At 36.0% G+C, this 18,393-nt stretch overlaps 1 protein-coding gene across 16 annotated transcripts in view; it reads left to right on the top strand.

Annotated features, from left to right (window-relative positions):
- SYNE1 (spectrin repeat containing nuclear envelope protein 1) overlaps positions 1-18,393 on the top strand; it is a 495,794-nt gene that overhangs the window by 151,828 nt on the left and 325,573 nt on the right. For 15 of the 16 annotated variants that reach the window (XM_055536003.1, XM_055535999.1, XM_055535996.1 and 12 more), the window contains 8 exons: positions 2,639-2,751; positions 3,303-3,471; positions 9,629-9,725; positions 10,436-10,638; positions 12,524-12,688; positions 13,158-13,310; positions 14,352-14,495; positions 16,849-17,022. In XM_055536003.1, coding sequence (XP_055391978.1) covers positions 2,639-2,751; positions 3,303-3,471; positions 9,629-9,725; positions 10,436-10,638; positions 12,524-12,688; positions 13,158-13,310; positions 14,352-14,495; positions 16,849-17,022 — 1,218 coding nt within the window. Of the gene's footprint in view, positions 1-2,638; positions 2,752-2,961; positions 3,237-3,302; positions 3,472-9,628; positions 9,726-10,435; positions 10,639-12,523; positions 12,689-13,157; positions 13,311-14,351; positions 14,496-16,848; positions 17,023-18,393 lie in introns of those variants that run through there. The other variant, XM_055536009.1, reaches the window with a different exon arrangement.

Below are 18,393 nucleotides of genomic sequence, written 5' to 3'. Positions count from 1 at the left end.
AGCTAACTGTTGAGTTATCACTTTCAATATTTCTCACATTATTCAAGTTCCAAGACTTGCGCGGTATTGATATTTGTCCAGGACAATCAGCTTTTATATATATATATATATATATATATATGTATTTATTTATTTATTTTAATTGGAGGCTAATTACAATGTTGTATTGGTTTTGCCCTACATCAACATGAATCTGCCACGGGTGTACATGTGTTCCCCAACCTGAACCCCTTCCACCTCCCTCCCCATGCCATCCCTCTGGGTCATCCTAGTGCACCAGCTGTGGTACATATACACAATGCAGTATTACTCAGCCATTAAAAAGAATACATTTGAATCAGTTCTAATGAGGTGGACAATCAGCTTTTTCAATGATTTTGTTCATAGGTCTGTGATTCAGTTTTGGGTCATGTTTTACTGAAAATGGGAGACTTAAAGGTTTCACTTACTTCCTGTGAGCCCACTAGTGAACTAAAGTCATACGCTGTGCTCAGCATCTGGTTGCTTTGTAGTGAGACAGCCTTTCAGAGGACCCAGCAGCATCACAGCATCTGTATTCTTTGGTCACGTTTAAAAATGTTTTTGTTTGTTTTGATTTCTTGTCAAGATTTTTTTCAAGTCATTAGATATAGAAAACTACAACAGGGAAAGCTTCTCGGAAGACAACTGGACATTTGGAAATTCCAGTAGAGTCACAGACTCCCACCCACACATTAACATGTAGTCACACACAACAAATAAGAGGTGGGAGTGGTGGTAGCTCTAAACTTGCCCTGAAGTCATTTGGGGGAGTTTTGGTCAAGATATAAGCTATAGAACTGTGTCTACAGGTTAAGAAGGAGGCAGACAAGTGATTGAAATACTCAAGCAATAGCTACTCTAGGATGGTCCGCTGTTCTCTGGGATCAGCTCTGAGATGTCTGTGGTGCCCTCCCACTGGGAACAGGGAACTTGTGAATATCTGTGCCATTACCTACAGACTCAGAGCACCTCAGAAGGTGATAATAGCAAGTACATATCAAGATAGAAATAGTTTGGGGCTGGAATTTTTTCTACAATGTAACAAATAACATCCTCTGAAGGAAAAGAAAATTAATCCTTTATGTTAACAAACATGTATGACTTTAGCATCTTAATTTATATATGAAAGCCTTCATTTGTACCTGTCTATCAAGTGTCTTCGGAGAAGGCAATGGCACCCCACTCCAGTTCTCTTGCCTGGAAAATCCATGGACAGAGGAGCCTGGTAGGCTGCAGTCCATGAGGTCGCTAAGAGTCAGACACGACTGAGCGACTTCACTTTCACTTTTCTCTTTCATGCATTGGAGAAGGAAATGGCAACCCACTCCAGTGTTCTTGCCTGGAGAATCCCAGGGATGGCGGAGCCTGGTGGGCTGCCGTCTATGGGGTCACACAGAGTCGGACATGACTGAAGCGACTTAGCATCAAGTGTCTTATGTTTTAGGCTGTTTTCTTGCTTCTATTTTCTCCGATTAATCTACTAAATCTTAGTGTGAAACACTATTAGTTAATTAATTTAAAATATATATATATGTTTTTATTTGGCACATCAGGTCTTAGTTGCAGCACATAGGATCTTTGGTCTCTGGTGTGATATGCAGGACCTTTAGTTGTTGCAATGGGGATCTAGTTCTCTGACCAGGGATTGAACCCAGGCCCCCTGCATTGGATGTGCAGGGTCTTAGCCACTGGACCACCAGGGAAGTCCCAAAAGAGTGTTGATTTTTCTAATTCATTCTGGTAGGTTAACGTATCTTATTTTTTAGTGAGTGACAATCTGTTGGCTATTTACTCTGCTATTGAGAAACCACCTAAGCTCTAGAAAATATGGCATGAATCTGTTTTCACTTGTCTCCTTCTTTGCTTTTATGTGAGAAATTAGCTAGGAATTGTGAAGGACATGTGAATCTTCATATAAATATATCTTCTGACAATGAAAAACTCAGAAAACAAATCTAAATACATTATTAAAAGTTTTTGGAGTTCTGTACAATCTAGACAGAATCTTTATAAACATCACATTTACTCTTCCCACTGTGATATCTATGGGACATTCCCTGTGCTTGTTTGAAATCTTCTAACCATAAGAGTGTTTTCATAATATGTGGTAATGCAATTGATTTACTTTAAGATGGCAAGCAAGCATAACTTTAGGGTAGCCTGCACACACTCAGAATAAAATAGAGAATTTAATATTTTTAGTTTTACCTTTAAAGGGTTAAACTAGTTGTACCTAGTTTTAAGCTTTGGAAAACCAATAGATTCAAAATCAGGGAAAAAGAAAAATGCTAACATTTATCGTTTATAGCACTAACTACATCTTCCTTTGGACCATGTGCCTTTAAAATGTCTGAATGCATTGCTGTGCAAGTGTCATGTGTGTTTAAAAGATGCCATAATTATTAGCTACGGCTCTAGCACAGGGCCTTATGGACAAGCACCCAGGCTCCTGTACAAGGTAAAAGCCTGTGCTCCGCAGCAAGCCGCGTATGGCTGCGGCAGCACCATCAAATTGTTGAATACATTGACTCATCCGTGCAGGCTGGAAATTATGCTGCTTAGCTTCCTGTGAACATGTTTCTTCATTTTTTATTTTTTTAAAAAAATTGTATCTTAGGATCTGCTTCAAAACACAGATGCCCACAAAAGAGCATTCCATGAAATCTACCGAACCAGGTCTGTGAACGGGATCCCAGTGCCGCCTGATCAATTAGAGGACATGGCCGAGAGGTAAGAGAATGTCTGATTTTGAATGAAGTGTAGTTAAAAGGCTCGGTGGATGCTTTTTTTTCCCATGTCTTTTCTTTCTGAGTTAATTTTTTTTTTTTTTTTACCTAGATACTTGCATTTGGTACATAAAAACTGGGTTCCCATAGCATATGCTGAGAATGCCAACATTCTAATATATGATTAGTTAAAAAGAATAAACCAGCATGTACCCACAGCCTGAAAAAATCACAGAAATGGTTTCTTCAGAGGCTGTATTTTTATTCAGTACTGTGAGGAACATTATGTAATATTGCAAAAACAGCTTCTAAAAGAAACAGATGAGAGCGATCTTGGCAGGAGAAAGAACTAAATCAAAGACTTCAATCAATCGTGATTTGCCTTTAAACCCAGAGCTAGAAACCGAACCAGCTTTCCTGAGAGTAATTGATCAGCCAGAGTTTAGAAGACCTTGTGCCTGCATTTTATTTAATACTGACGTGTAACAGGTTAAGTAAGCCCCGTTCTGTTACTATTAGTTACATTCTGTAAATTCTCTGGTGTTTTGTTTCTAGGTTTCATTTTGTTTCCTCCACATCAGAGCTACACTTAATGAAAATGGAATTTCTAGAATTAAAGTACCGTCTGCTTTCACTGCTGGTTCTTGCAGAGTCAAAGCTGAAGTCTTGGATCATCAAGTATGGGGGCAGAGACTCAGTGGAGCTACTTCTGCAAAACTACATCGTAAGTCTCCCCGAGGCTCTGACAGAGGTCAGAGGTACCCTGGGTTTAGTATCTAATACCTTCCAGTTTATTGGACATTGTTACTTTTAACTTGAATTTAAACCTTAAGTTACCAGTGTGTAAAATGGGTTTAATGTAAATCTGTGAGCTTTTCACAGCAATCTGAAATATACACCTGTATTCTTTGGAGTATAAAATGTTTTGCAGCTTTAATCATGTTGAACCAATTTTGATGAGCTTTCTTGCTTAAAAAAAAGAAAGTTTTTGTATTGCATACAACTGATTGTGAGCTCACTACTGAAGCTGACTTAAAATACTTAAACATTTTAAGCTTTCTAAAATCCAATCATGAGTAGTTGACAATTCTCACTTGTTCAGTGGGAACTAATTTTTTTTTTTTTTAGATTAGTTCAAGCATGCCTTGTTTATGGCCATGCTGTGAGTTTCATTACTTCCTGTGTATGCCTAGGAAAAGTAAAATTTTGTCTGTGAACCTGTAAGAACTTAATTTTTGAGGAGTATTTTCTACTTTGGGCTATCAGTATAGATAATCCTGTATGTACATAGACGAGTAGCCCTGCATTAATGAGGGAAGTAGGCCCTACTGTAGTTTCCATTTACATGTAATCAGAGAATTATAATTATTAACAGGAGTTTATTTCTCTTCAAGATGCTCCTCAATTAATTAGCAACACAGATATGCTCACAAAATTAATAGAACATCTCAGTCCTTTGTTTCATTTGTATTTATTTAGAAGTTCTAACCGATAAATTAATTCATTTAAAATATAAGCCCATTTCTAACCTGACTAGTCTCAGTGGTTCTGTTACCAACATGACTGAATATTTATTGAATCACATTTTTACTGAAGTATGCTAGAACCATAATATATTTTGCTACATTTTAATGTTATTTTCTACATAATAAATGAATAACATGCATTTTAAAAAATTTAACAAGTTTGCAATAAAAATATTTCTCTAGATTTACTATAATTTTCTAGGAAACATTTGTCCAAAAATGTGAAATATGTGACAATATGTTGTTCCCTTATTCATTTTGAATGATTTTGGAAAGTAATGAGAAATCTGATTTTCTTTTTAACTTTGAGCATTTACATTAGTCCTACAAATATTAAATGCAGATATACATGTATATTTTCTGGTTTAGTCATGTCAAATGATACACTCTGAGCTCAGTAGGTAATTATTCAGGATCCATCTTTGTTCTTGCTATTTAAGGACAGCCAATTAGATTGAAATGCCTAATGAGACTGTTTCACCAGGTTAATGTTCCAACACAAAGATGTTAATAATTCTCTTTGAACTTCTCACATGAAGCATATGTAGCTAAAGAATTATGATTAATGATAAAAAATCAGTACTTTCTACCTACTTCATAAATAGACATTCACTGAGCTGGTAATTTTAAACTGTTTTGTAATGTGTCTCGCAAAATTATTTGTAAGATTGCTAATAACTCTATAAATATAGCGGGCTTTAATGAATATTTCCTGATATTCTTGTTCCCTGATGAAAGATATGTATTTGTCACCTAAACTATTCCAAAAGAGGTTTAAGATATTCATAGTTCAGTAGTTTTAATAATTAGAGGATGTTGGATATTTTCCATGTGCCAAGTGCTTTACATGTGTCATCTTCCATCTTAAACATGACCCTATGGGCTGGGTGTTCTCACATTGTTTCATTGATGAAATGGGACTTTTGAATGTTCATGTCTCATGCTCCAAGTGGCATAGTTAATAAGAAGTGGAATCTGGATTTGAATCCGCATCTTTCTGCATCAAAAGCCTTTGTGTTTATGAATTTTATGAGAATTCCCAGGTGACACGAGTGGTAAAGAATGCGCCTCCAATGCAAGAGACATAAGAGGTGTGGGTTCAAGCCCTGAGTCAGGAAGATCCCCTGGAGGAGGGCATGGAACCCACTCTAGTATTCTTGCCTGGAGAATCCCACAGACAGAGGAGCCTGGTTGACTATAGTCCTTAGGGTCACAAAGAGTCAGACATGACTGAAGTGACTTAGCATGCACTGAACTTTACTTTCTAACAAATTGGCTGGGAAAAAAATTTTTTTTTAAAACTGGAAAGTCCAAATAATTGAAATGATATTCTGTAGCTCAGTGAACTAAAGAATGTCATTCACATAAACATCAGTTCCATTCAATGTTGGTCCATAATTGACAATATTTAACATTTCCATGCTGAAGCCTGTTAGTTACTCTTATATATAATAGGCAGCATGGTATTGAGGCAGGGTGTGGTTGGATTCTTGGGGAGATTTTTGGGACACTATAGATTATTCTATGTGGCCACCAGTGACATAGGATTGTGTTGGATCAGGACTCAGCTCCTCACTACCTATGTGACCTTATACATAACTTAATGTCTAGAAGACATACTCTTTTCCAAAATTTTAACAATAATAAGAATTCTTCTAAGGAACAAAGACTGACACTTCATTTTTTTCCTTCTATCTCACACGCCACAGAGCTTCTCTCATTCTTCTGGAGTTTTCGGGAAAATCATTCTTTTTAGAAGAGACTGTTTCAAAGTGCATGAAGATTTAAAAAAAAAAAACATAAAATCAGTTTCTTAAATATAATCCTTTACTTGGTTTCTAAAAAAACATTATTGTAATGAGCCATATGCTGCTACATCATCAAATAAGCAAAGTAATATTTGGGATATAAGACTTCCATAATTATCTTTTCCTTCATCTGAATTCTCAATTCTATTCTATTTATCTGCAAGGAAAAAAAGATACTTTTTTTAAGAGTTGGGAAACTAAAGAATGTGTTTCCTCCTTTAAAAAGTGCCTCTTTTAAGAGGCACTTAGGTACACAGCCCCTAAGTGCTCAAGGAATTCTTAGAAAATATTAATACTTCATGAATGCTTGTTGATTAAATTAGGCCACAGGATCCTGGTAAGAGATTACATACTGTAATGTAAATAAGAAGATGATTGGTTTGGTTCTTGATGTCAGAACTGTTCATGACATAACTGTGTTACTTAACACATGCTCCAATTTTATAGTGGAAGAAATGAGACAGAATTTCATTCTTTCACATAGAAGAAAAGCTCTTGGGAGTGTAGATAAAGTGAATGCAGCCTATGCAATGTGAACATTTAGTCTAATATTTGTAATGATTTTATTAAAGTCAATAGGCAGTTCTAATGAAAGTACTTCTCACATCTCAGTTGATTTTTTAAAACCTTAAATTGTCTGGTTTAGCTCTCTTTGAGTGAAATTCATGAGCTTTGTAGTTATTATATTTCTCTTTTCAGGGTAGAAATTTACTCCCTTCCAATTCTTTGAATTTTGCAGCATAAAGAAATAGCTTCCTTTTCTTGAAGTGCCATCAACTTTAAAAGTCCTTTGACCAACACAGCTAATTTGTTGAACTTGATTTCAAAATGTAAGCTGTATTAAAAAAAAATAATAAACTAACCCCATCACTGGTATTTTAAACACACATTTGTGCTTAATTTGGCATTCTTCTGAAAGACTTTGTCTAGATGGCTCACAGCGAAAAAGGGAGTTAGCAGTCCTTCTGCTGAAGTGATTCTAATAGACAAAATAATTCATCTTGCTAAGTGGAGTTACTCAGGACTCAGAAAGAAAGGGCAGAAGTAAATGAAACAATTTTAAAACTAAAATAACAAATAAGGCTTCTTCCTCAAAAATTTATTATTTAGTTTTCCTCGTAGTTGTTCAGTAGCTAAGTCATGTCCAACTCTTTGCAACCCCATGGACTGCAGCATGCCAGGCTTCTCTGTCCTTCACTGTCTCCCAGAGCTTGCTCAAACTCATGTCCATTGAGTTGGTGATGCTGTCTAACCATCTCATCCTCTGCTGCCCCCTTCTCCTCCTGCCTTCAGTCTTTCCCAGCATCAGGGTTTTTTCCCAATGAATTGACTCTTCGCATCAGGTGGCCGAAGTGTTGGAGCTTCAACTTCAGCATCAGTCCTTCCAGTGAATATTCAGGGTTGATTTCCTTTAGGATTGACTGATGTGATCTCCTTGCAGTCCAAGGGATTCTCAAGAGTCTTTGAAAGCATTAATCTGTCACTGCTCAGCCTTCTTTATGGTCAAATTCTCACATCCGTACATGACTACCGGAAAGACTATAGCTTTGACCATATGACCTTTGTCAGCAAAGTGATGTCTTTGTCCTTATAGGAAAACTCAAAAGTACTTTAATGAATTTCTACATTTATAATATTCTTAAAACATTCTTCTCCCCACCCATACCAAAAATTAAACCAAAAAATAACTTTTCTCTCTTGTTCATTTATAATGAATTTGTAAATCACTCTAGCAAAAGCATGTGTATGTTTTAATGTCCGATGTAGGCACTGTTTTCCATTTATTTGACACTTTGAGCAATTGTTTTCCCATTAGCTCCTTGAAATTGGGTCCAAACTAAATGGACACTATTTTTTAAAACTTTGCTGAATATATTTGTTTCTTCGGTTTCTTACAAGGTCTTGAAAATTAGGTGTAATCATCCATGTTTGATGAAATCAGGACCTTATTTGTGAAATTATTCAAAGTTTAAATTCCATTAAATTACTCTTTCTCCATTTGGGGAGCAGGTAGAGGTTAAGGGAATAGGACATAAGGCTAAATAATGAGCTAACCAATTCTCAACAAAAATAAGAAAGCCTATTTCACTTATTGGGTAAGGTATTCATCAGGGAATCCCTCATTCCAGATAATTCGCAGCTTTATTCAATATACCCATGAAGAATAGTTACTATGTAGTAAATTCAAACATAAAATGGTATGAAATGTATTATATGTAACTTTTTAAATATAGTCATGAAATGCTATAAATTTCTATTAATAAAATCTAGGGATGCCTATGAAATTGTTGTATGAATAGTTTTGCATCTGCTCACAAGCATTTTGCATCTCCACATTAAGCATTCATCAGCATCCTATTCAGAACTTCAGCTAGTTTTTGAAGACCAATTTTATATTCTATAGTAGTGACACAAAGTATTTTACTGAGTTTAAATCATAGGAACTAATTACACTATTAAAAGGAATTAAGAAGCCTTTGGTAATATGTTGTTATCTATAATTGCTTTAATTTTCTACTTTTAGAAAAGTAGGAATTATTTTTGAAACAGGAATTATTTCATATTTCCTGGAGTTAGCAATAATAAAAATCACCTGTGTGTCCTCCATTAGTCTTCATTTGCTTATAGTAACTCTAATGCATACGTAAATTGCATACAGACATATTAGATATAGGGGCTCCCCAGTAGCTCAGCGGTAAAGAATCCACCTGCAATGCAGGAGACGTGGGTTCAGTCCCTGGGTTGGGAACATCCCCAGAGAAGGAAATGGCAGTCCACTCCAGGATTCTTGCCTGGAGAATCCCATGGACAGAGGAGCCTAACGGGCTAGAGTCCACAGGGTTGCAAGAGTTGAACATGACTTAGCAACTAAACCACCACCGTATTAGATATAGATGTATCTTATCTTTAATTTTTATGCTGAGGCTTCCCTGGTGGCTCAGAGGTCAAAATGCAGGAGACCCAGGTTCAATCACTGGGTCGGGAAGATCCCCTGGAGAAGGATTAATAAAAATATGAGAACATGGATAACATGGATAGGATGTATGATTATTTAGCAATTTTCTACTTGGAAATATTTTTGTATTTACTTTTCAAGAAAGTGTGCCTTGTGCCAGTTATTTATACTCTGAAATACCTCAGAATCATCATCCACCAGAATTATTGTTTAAAGAGCAACAGAATCCCACAGCTAAGACCCAGTGGGACACTTTCAAATGTTGTTCCAAATTTAGTGCTTTCTAAATGTTAGCCCCACATACTCTGGAGAAGCTTCTGTCTCTTCTAAAAACAAACCCTTGGGTGGAGAAGAAGTGTAATATTTTCTCAATCTAGGGGTGAATTAGAAGCAAAAGTGGGGAATAACATTATATTCTCAGGAATAATCAGGTTATTTACAGCAGTTGAATTAAGTCGATATTTTGAAGAAAAATGAGGTTGGTAAATTTGGGTAACATAGCCACATACCTGCACTGCAGAAGACTGACTTTGGCATGCCTGCATATAAGCCTATATTAGTTATCACCTAACTGTTCCCTCTTTTTTCTAGTCTTTTATAGAAAACAGCAAGTTCTTTGAACAATATGAAGTGACATACCAGATCTTGAAACAGACAGCTGAGATGTATGTCAAAGCTGATGGTTCAGGTAAAGCACAAGACAGAATTTGTTGTAGTATTGAATACAGTAGAATTAGAACAATTTTCTGTACGATTAAATCAGTTTTTCTCTGCAGAATCTTTGTGTGACCATGCCATTGGCCTGAAAATTCATATTGGATTCAGTTCCCTTGACTTTGTATTATGCCTCTCCTATGTATATGCGTGTGTGTGTGTGTGTGTGTGTGATTTTCTAAGAGAAAGGAAAATAAGTTTTCACTTTCTAAGTTGTAATGGTCAAACCTGTTTTAAATTCCAATGGTTAAAGGCAAAATTGGACCAACCTGAATATTATAATAAAATGAATGAAAACTTAAGTTCGTGGAAAGACACAATTGTAAAATATGTCTGTTTCATTTTGCAGATATATTTCTCATATTTGCTGAAAATGAACTATAGCATTTATGATTGTACTATATATGTGTCTATCTGAATGCATATAAAATGAAAACAAATCTATGCCATCTTTATTTATATATACCATTTATCAGAAATTTTAAATATTCATTGTCTTTAATCTTTATAAATATCTATAAATAAGATATAAGGCATCCCCAACATTAGCTGAATGTGATTCTAACGTTACATCTGTTAATTTTAAAATCCTAAGAAGAATCATGAATGCCCTCCAATAGACCCTAGAAAAAAGGTGTAGTGGATTTAAAATATAAAACAGGGATTATAACTTATCTGTTTCAGTGGAAGAAGCTGAGAATGTGATGAAATTCATGAATGAAACCACTGCCCAGTGGAGGAACCTCTCCGTGGAAGTCAGGAGTGTGCGAAGCATGCTGGAGGAAGTCATCGCCAACTGGGACCGATACGGCAATACCGTGACTAGTCTTCAGGCTTGGCTCGAGGATGCTGAAAAAATGCTAAATCAGTCAGAACATGCCAAAAAGGTAAGACTGCTACTTAACAACTAACAAGCACAGGCGAATTTGGAAATAGGTGACTTTCACAGCAAACTTCTCTAGGGAGTGTTATGTGTTTGCATACGTGTCACACAAATCCTGACTTCTCCTTAAACGCTGCACTTTCAGGTTAGTAAATTATTTTAGACCAAGAAATGTTCTGCTTTTAAAGCTTAACATTAAGACAGTATTGGACTTTTGCATTCAGAGAGCCATCACTGTGGAGGGGCAGCCAAACCCAGTGGGCAGCAGAGGGCGCTATACACACAATAAGGTCTATGACTTAAAGGGTGCAGCCTCTGGATTTCCTAATTTAAGGGAGGATGAAAACAATTTTGGGCTTCCCAGGAATTCACCTGCTAACGCAGGAGACGCAGGAGACCCAGGAGACCCGAGTTCGATCCCTGGGTCAGGAAGATCCTCTAGCGAAAGAAATGGCAACCCACTCCAGTATTCTTTCCTGGAAAATTCCATGGACAGAGGAGCCTGGTGGGCTACATTAGTCCATGGGGTCGGAAAGAGTCGGATAAGACTGAGCGACTGAATGCTGATCATTTAAAACAATTCTGGCTAACGTAGCCCTAAATCTGTGTGATGGCATTATACAGATTCAACAGATGGGTCACCACATGTTTGTCTCTCTGGAAGTTTGTTTTTGGATTTTATCAACTGTCATTCAAGGTCTTCTTCTGGGTAGGAGTGATTTTCTTTCCTCCAGTTACAGGTGTGTGCAAGAATTGCTGTCTTTAATATCACTTACATTAAAATATCACATGAAATGGACTGAGTTCCATATATATACTTCTCAATGGGAGTCTGGTATTTTCTCATGGAAAAACAACTTTTATGTAAAACATTAAAATGCCAGACCCCCATTAAGAGGTATGGCACTTATATTAGAATTACTGCTTGCCATTCAAGTTTGGTTCTTTGATTATTATGTTATACAAGCAGATGTATAATTTTTATATGTTTCCCATTCTATATGTCATATAGATTAAGTGCTTTCATGTACCTGAGCAACTGTAACCCACACAGATTTTGGCTTTTCTGGTTAGACTGGCAGTGCCCTAGCAGATGTCGTATGTGATCATTTCATCCAAGGGGATATAACCACCAGAAACAGAAGTGTTCTCACTGGTTTATGTAGGAAGTCCTCCCACACATGACTTGTGAAATCGATTTTGAATTATGGTGTTCTTGGTTTTTACCATGGTGCATATGTGTGTGTGTGCACACGCACACAATTTGAAATCCAGTGGAAGCTGCTCCATTATCAGATGTGTAACCTTAAATAAGGAAGGATGTCATTGTATTATGTATTCTTGGCCCAGATAATTACTTTTTAAAAATTTTCCTTGAAGAGTTTATCTTCATGATTGTTAATTATCTTCATGGACTGTATTCAGATTTTAAAATTTGATTTTAATATCAAAAGTAATCAGTAAAATCTTTCTTGAGAAAGATATATATATATATATATTCCCTAAAGCTATATATTCCCTAAAATATTATACCTTTTATATGACTCTGGCACTGGTATTTACTAGCCTGAAGAATAGAGGCACAAGTCCCTTACATTCACAGAAATTCAGCTTTTTCATCCACAAAATAGGAATAACAGAATGTGGTCATCATGTTGTTTTGTTTTCAGCAAAATATGTGGCATACATGTTCTTATGAAAAGGCACAATTTCTAGTTCACATTTTTTAACTTTTTTGTTAAAATTTTCCATTTTGAAAGAGAGTTAAAATTCAGTTTAAAATTTGCACAGATTTTAGAACCAAGGTATTTCTCACGGTCTGGTTACTTTCATATCATCTACTAACCTTTGGTTTATGATTTACAAGAGTGTGCATGTTTCTTGTTCAGGATTTTTTCCGAAATTTGCCTCATTGGATACAGCAGCACACTACCATGAATGATGCTGGCAATTTTTTAATCGAAACCTGTGATGAGATAGTTTCCCGTGATCTCAAACAGCAATTACTGTTGCTAAATGGGCGATGGAGGGAGTTGTTTATGGAAGTCAAGCAAGTATGTTTTTCAAATATGTTTATGCCTAGAACATGGATGGGTGTGTCATAAATGTTGTGATAAACAGTCTGTTTAGAGACTCTTTACTGTTATAGCATGGGCTTATTAAGGCAGAGTACAGATGTGTTTAGAACTGTTATGTTTCTATTTGGTCCTTTATTCTTTCCAATTTGTAATGGAGGAACATAACAGAAATGTATAGTTTGATTAAGGATTATGTTGACATATGGAGCTTACTTACATGGAATGATTCATGCTTTAAATCATAATTCGTTGCTTCTATGCTAGCTCCTTTCTTCTTTTCACAGTAATTTGACTAACTTCAAGTATATCTAAAATAAGAATCAGGAATCAGAGTCTTTCCTACCACCTAACAATTCCAGATAGTATGTAGAAATGAAAGTTAAACAAGCTTCCTGAGTCTTGGCTTAATGGTTTTCTGTGTTGCCCCACTCCCTTTTCTGAACAGTATGCTCGAGCTGATGAGTTGGACAGAATGAAGAAAGAATACAACGATTGTGTTACTATCTTGTCTGATTTTGCAACTGAAGCCCATAGGAAACTTTCAGAGCCCTTAGAAGTCTCTTTTATGAATGTCAAGTTATTAATTCAAGACTTGGAGGTGAGCTGGTTTTCTGGAACATAAAGTGAAAAACCTATTCTATTGTGTAAAGAAATATCAGTGAAGCTACTTAGGTCATTACAAGAACTGTTTCTGTGTCTCCTTGGCATCACTGTGACATGTATGCATATCCTGATTTCTGGTCTCATAAAAAAGCTATCTAAATTTTTTAAGATGTGTATTGACCATAGAGTAACTTCAAAATAGTTTTTTAATAGAAATTTTCATTTTCTACAACCGAATTATAAAGTACCAGGAAAAAACAGGTGTCTGGAGATACCTCTACATAAATGTCTCCAACAATAAAGGATTTACTAAATGAATTGTGCTATTTATATATTTTGAATACCCTGCAGCTCTCAAAAATGAAGCAGTGGAAGAATATTTAATGATATGGAACGACTTTTCCAATATATCATTAAGTAAGAAAAGCAAAACAAAGCATCATCCTTTTGTTGTAAAAATAAAAATAGGTGTAAATACACACAGGAAAAATATTAATTTTGTTTAAGTAATTTTAGCAGAGCCTTGTGGTGGTAGGGGTGTTGGCTCTGGTGTGAGAAGACTGTATTAAGTTTTCATTATTATCTCTAATTTATAAATTTTTGCAATGTTACTTATTTTAAAGAAGTAAGTTGTTTCATTTTTAAAATCAGAATTGCCCCAAATTGTTAACATGCATTTACCTGATATAATGTTTACAGATTACATTAATATGTATCTTGAAAGTGTAAAGATTACTTCTGCTTATCTTTATGTTAACCTAAGGATTTATGGTGATATTTAAGAAAATTTATTTGTTAAATTCTATTTATTTTATTCATTTTCTTATATTTATTTCTATTTATTTTCTTATATCAATATATCATATATTAGTATCATATATTAGTAATGAAGGAAAGTAATCATTGGACTCTCCAAAAGATTATTACAAGTATAGAGTTTTATTCAGCACATACTTATTTGTATCCATTTGTCAAATCTTGAAATTAAGAGTAAATGTATCATGTGTTAACATAGCTGTTTCAATGATTCATGTAGGATATTGAACAGAGGGTGCCTGTGATGGATGCTCAGTATAAGATGATAACAAAGACAGCGCACCTCATTACCAAAGAGATCTCTCAAGAAGAAGCTAATGAAATGTTTGCAACCATGTCTGGGCTCAAAGAGCAACTAACCAAGGTGGGAAAATATTTTTAAAGCATGAAACTCCATTCAGGACCAACATCACTTTCTGCTCGTCTTACTTTTCTGTCACTGCAGGCAACTCATTCACTTGTTAGCAGATCCTGTGTTTATTTCTTATTGGGATTCTTCGTCTAGTAACTTTGTTGTGAGTTTTAAAAAATGAAACTATGGAGATGATAACTGAAGCCTTGCCTCTTTCATGTAGATGTACTAGTACATGTATTTTAATAGGAAGATAAGCCTCCTCTGGAAGAACAGAGGACCAGTGAGAAGTGATGAAATGGGATGCAAGGGGAGAAGAAGAGGAGGAGGAATACATCATATATTTAAGTGAGAAAGAATTCCAGCATACCCTTGTATTGGGGTGTATTGATATTGGACATACTTACACGCTCTTTATTACACCATTTCTTTTCACTTGCACAGCCACAAAATAGTGAAATTCTTCCCTCTTCATCTCACAGAGCTCACTTTGAACTTAGGATACATACATTTATGCCACTTCTGTGCAGGAAACTCAAAGAATATGAAATGACCCATAAGTCATTTCTATTCTATTGAGGGGTTTTCCTTAACAGCTTTGGAAGTTTCATTAGGATGTTTTATCTATCTAAAGTTGCATTTTATAAAGATGATATTGTTTTCAAAGTCCATTTAAACTGGGTAATTAATACCTGGTTTTTTCCTTAAAAAAAAAAAAAAAGGAGTGATTATGTAAGTGAAGAGAAAATTTTATAACGAAGAATTGGAAAACAAAGGGAAATAAGACAGAAAACCCTGTTAATTAGAAAAGGAAATTTAGAAAGAGAAAGACCAATATGAAAATATGAAATCAACTGTGGAGAATTCATTTTAAAAAGGAATAAATGAGACAGGTAGAAATAGGAAGAATCAAGGCCATGGAAAGAAGAGAAAATTTTGTCAAACTGGTATATACTAGAATGGTAATTTTAAATCCTTTCAAATATTCAAGATTATTTATAAGGATTTGGTACAATTTGGAGTCAACATTATCAATTAGATAACCTTCAAGCAGCCTTTAGAGCTGTGTCTTGGGCTGGCACATCTCAGCCTAGCTTGGGTTTAGTGATTTAGGGCAACTTCTGAGAAAGCAAATTGCTCCTTTAGACACAGGTAAGTCATCACACTTTCTTAACTGCTGTGTTAGATATAGCATCTTGGGAAGATTCCTTTTGTGTCCTGAGAAGATTTAGAATGTATACCAATTATTACACATGTCAGCAGATTCTCTTTATTTTGTTCAGTAATTTTAACAGAGCCCTGTGGCAACAGGACAGTGGCTTGCTTTCTATGAGTTTCTCCTTCATTCGGTATATCCAAGAGCATGAGAATAATTATAAGGTAAATAAAAAAATAAATGATCTACTAACAGATACTTAATTTCCTTTCCTTGGTTTCCAAAAGCATTGGGTTGACCAAAAAGTCCATTCAGGTTTTTTCATACCACCTTAGGAAAAATGCAAATGGTATTTTGGTCAACCCATAATACTTTGGGAGCAACTCTAAATAAAACGAGAGGGGCAGGAAGTTCTTGCAAGATTGTATGAGTTCCTGGATTCCAACAAATATGACAAAGCAGAAATTTGATGGAGATCTTCATCTTCAGGAGCTCATCATGAAGATAAACACAATGCAGTTGTATGAATTAATAACATTTTTAAAAAAGAGAAGTAACAGATGGGAGCTGGGCCAACTCAGATGAGGAAGAACCAGCTTGAGAACCTTTGTGAATAAATTTGTATATGACATGAGTGCTTGGTGTGAGTGGGATATCAATGGGGAAAGAGAGGCTAAGCATGGAGCTTGAAGGAGGTTAGGAGAGGCACAGGACCTCCCTGGGAGGAACGCATCAACAAGTTTGTAAGTTTGTCTAGAGTTAAGGGGTCAAGTAGTGGAGTTCTTAGAAATGAAGTTGGAAAGTCCAAGTCGGCTTAGATAATGGTCATTCATGACTGTCTTAGGTCAGATTTTGAGCCCAATGTGAAGATGGGTTGCAGAGTTCATAAAATGGAATTTGATGCCATCTGGCTCACTGACATAATTTAAATGAGCAAGACCTATCCAAATGAGCAAATACTTCCTATAGATGTATTTTCATGAGAAAGCTCTGTAGCATTTACTTGTCTCAGTGGTACAATAATAGTGCTTTTTTTTTACATCAAAATTTAACAATACACAGGAAATATCATTAAAGAGTATCTCTGGAGATCTGTAAGCACAGAACGACCCCATAATGAAGAAAACATTCCTGAGAGCTATGAATAGTGCCCTGAGCTTAGGGTCTTTCATGGCCTTCGATGCAGTTTGTGTCTTTGTTTTTTTAAAGGTCAAAGACTGTTACTCCCCACTCCTTTCTGAGTCTCAGCAGCTGTTGGTACCGTTGGAGGAATTAGAAAAGCAGATGACGGCCTTTTATGACTCACTTGGGAAAATCGATGAAATTATGACAGTTCTTGAACATGAGGCACAATCTAGTCCTCTTTTTAAACAGAAACATCAGGTAAGGAAATTGTTTTTTTCAGGAGACCTAGTTAATTGAATGCATAGGTAGTAACACTGAGGTGCATATAATGATAGAAATTCAGTGATAGGAGAAGAAAACTTTTAATAGAATAATACTGGCAACTCAAAACAAAATTGCATGGCCAAAGATGAAAAGCCTATGCACTATAGATAGAATAAAAAATGTTATATCTCTCTATATATTTATATATAGGTATATTTACATAGGGGCTTCCCTGGTGCCTCAGTGGTAAAGAATCCACCTGCCAGTGCAGAAGCCAAGGAGATGTGGGTTCGATCCCTGGGCTGGGAAGATCCCCCTGGAGGAGGGCATGGCAACCCACTCCAGTACTCTTGCCTGGAGAATTCCATGGACAGAGGAGCCTGGCAGACTACAATCCATGGGTCACAGAGGGTCAGACATGACTGAAGCGACTTAGGCATACCTGCATATTTATGTAGATAAAAATTGTATAGATAAATTTTAAATTGTATATATTTAGCTATGTACAGAAATAATTGCATTCCATTTCTGTCCAGTGTCTATCATCTGTCTTATGGGATCTTTTCACGGCTCTAGGATTAGACCAGTTGACATGACTATAGCATTCTGGAAATGTATTTGGAGTGAGAATTGTTCTTCTTTGTCTCAGTTTTAGCAAGCAAATCTGTATGCAGAACAGCCTCCTACTGAGTGTGACAGTTAATTGGCTTATTTAGTTGGTTTATTATAAATGAACTTAAGCAACAGAGGGTGAAACTGATGGGCAAAAGGTTTGCCACTGTATTCATCAACATAGACTCATGGAAGGAAGGCAGCGTCACTTAGTAGAAAGAGCAGAGAACATCTGAAGTGAGTCAGACAGGTATTCAGATCTGATACAGCAAATTACAAAGCCTTGATTAGCTTTATTTTCTCATGTTTAAATGGGAGTGGTGGTACCTAAGTTGAGAACTTGTTGTAGAGATTACATTAAATATTCTATAATAGGACTAACACATTAGGGCACATACTCTATAACTGTTAGCAATTAACATTATTATTAGTAGTAATGATAAGTCACAATGATGATGCCAATGCAGGAGATGCAAGAGACATGGGTTCAATCCTTGATCCAGGAAGATTCCCCTGGAGATGGAAATGGCAACCCATTCCAGTGTTCTTGCCTGGGAAGTTACATGGACAGAGAAGCCTGGTGGGCTGCATTCCATGGGGTTGCAGAGTCGGACACGAATGAGTGACTGAGCACACACGCAATGATTATACCACCAAACCCTATTCTAATGGGTTCTCATCATATTGGTTAAAGATTGTCTTTGATTTTGAAATCATAGTGCCATTTCCTGTGTTCCCAAATTGCTATATGTC

The sequence above is a fragment of the Bubalus kerabau genome, chromosome 9 (assembly GCF_029407905.1).
Source record: "Bubalus kerabau isolate K-KA32 ecotype Philippines breed swamp buffalo chromosome 9, PCC_UOA_SB_1v2, whole genome shotgun sequence".
NCBI lineage: Eukaryota > Metazoa > Chordata > Mammalia > Artiodactyla > Bovidae > Bubalus > Bubalus kerabau.
The sequence above is the reverse complement of the archived record's forward strand: the minus strand, read 5'-3'. Positions and strand labels throughout refer to the sequence as shown.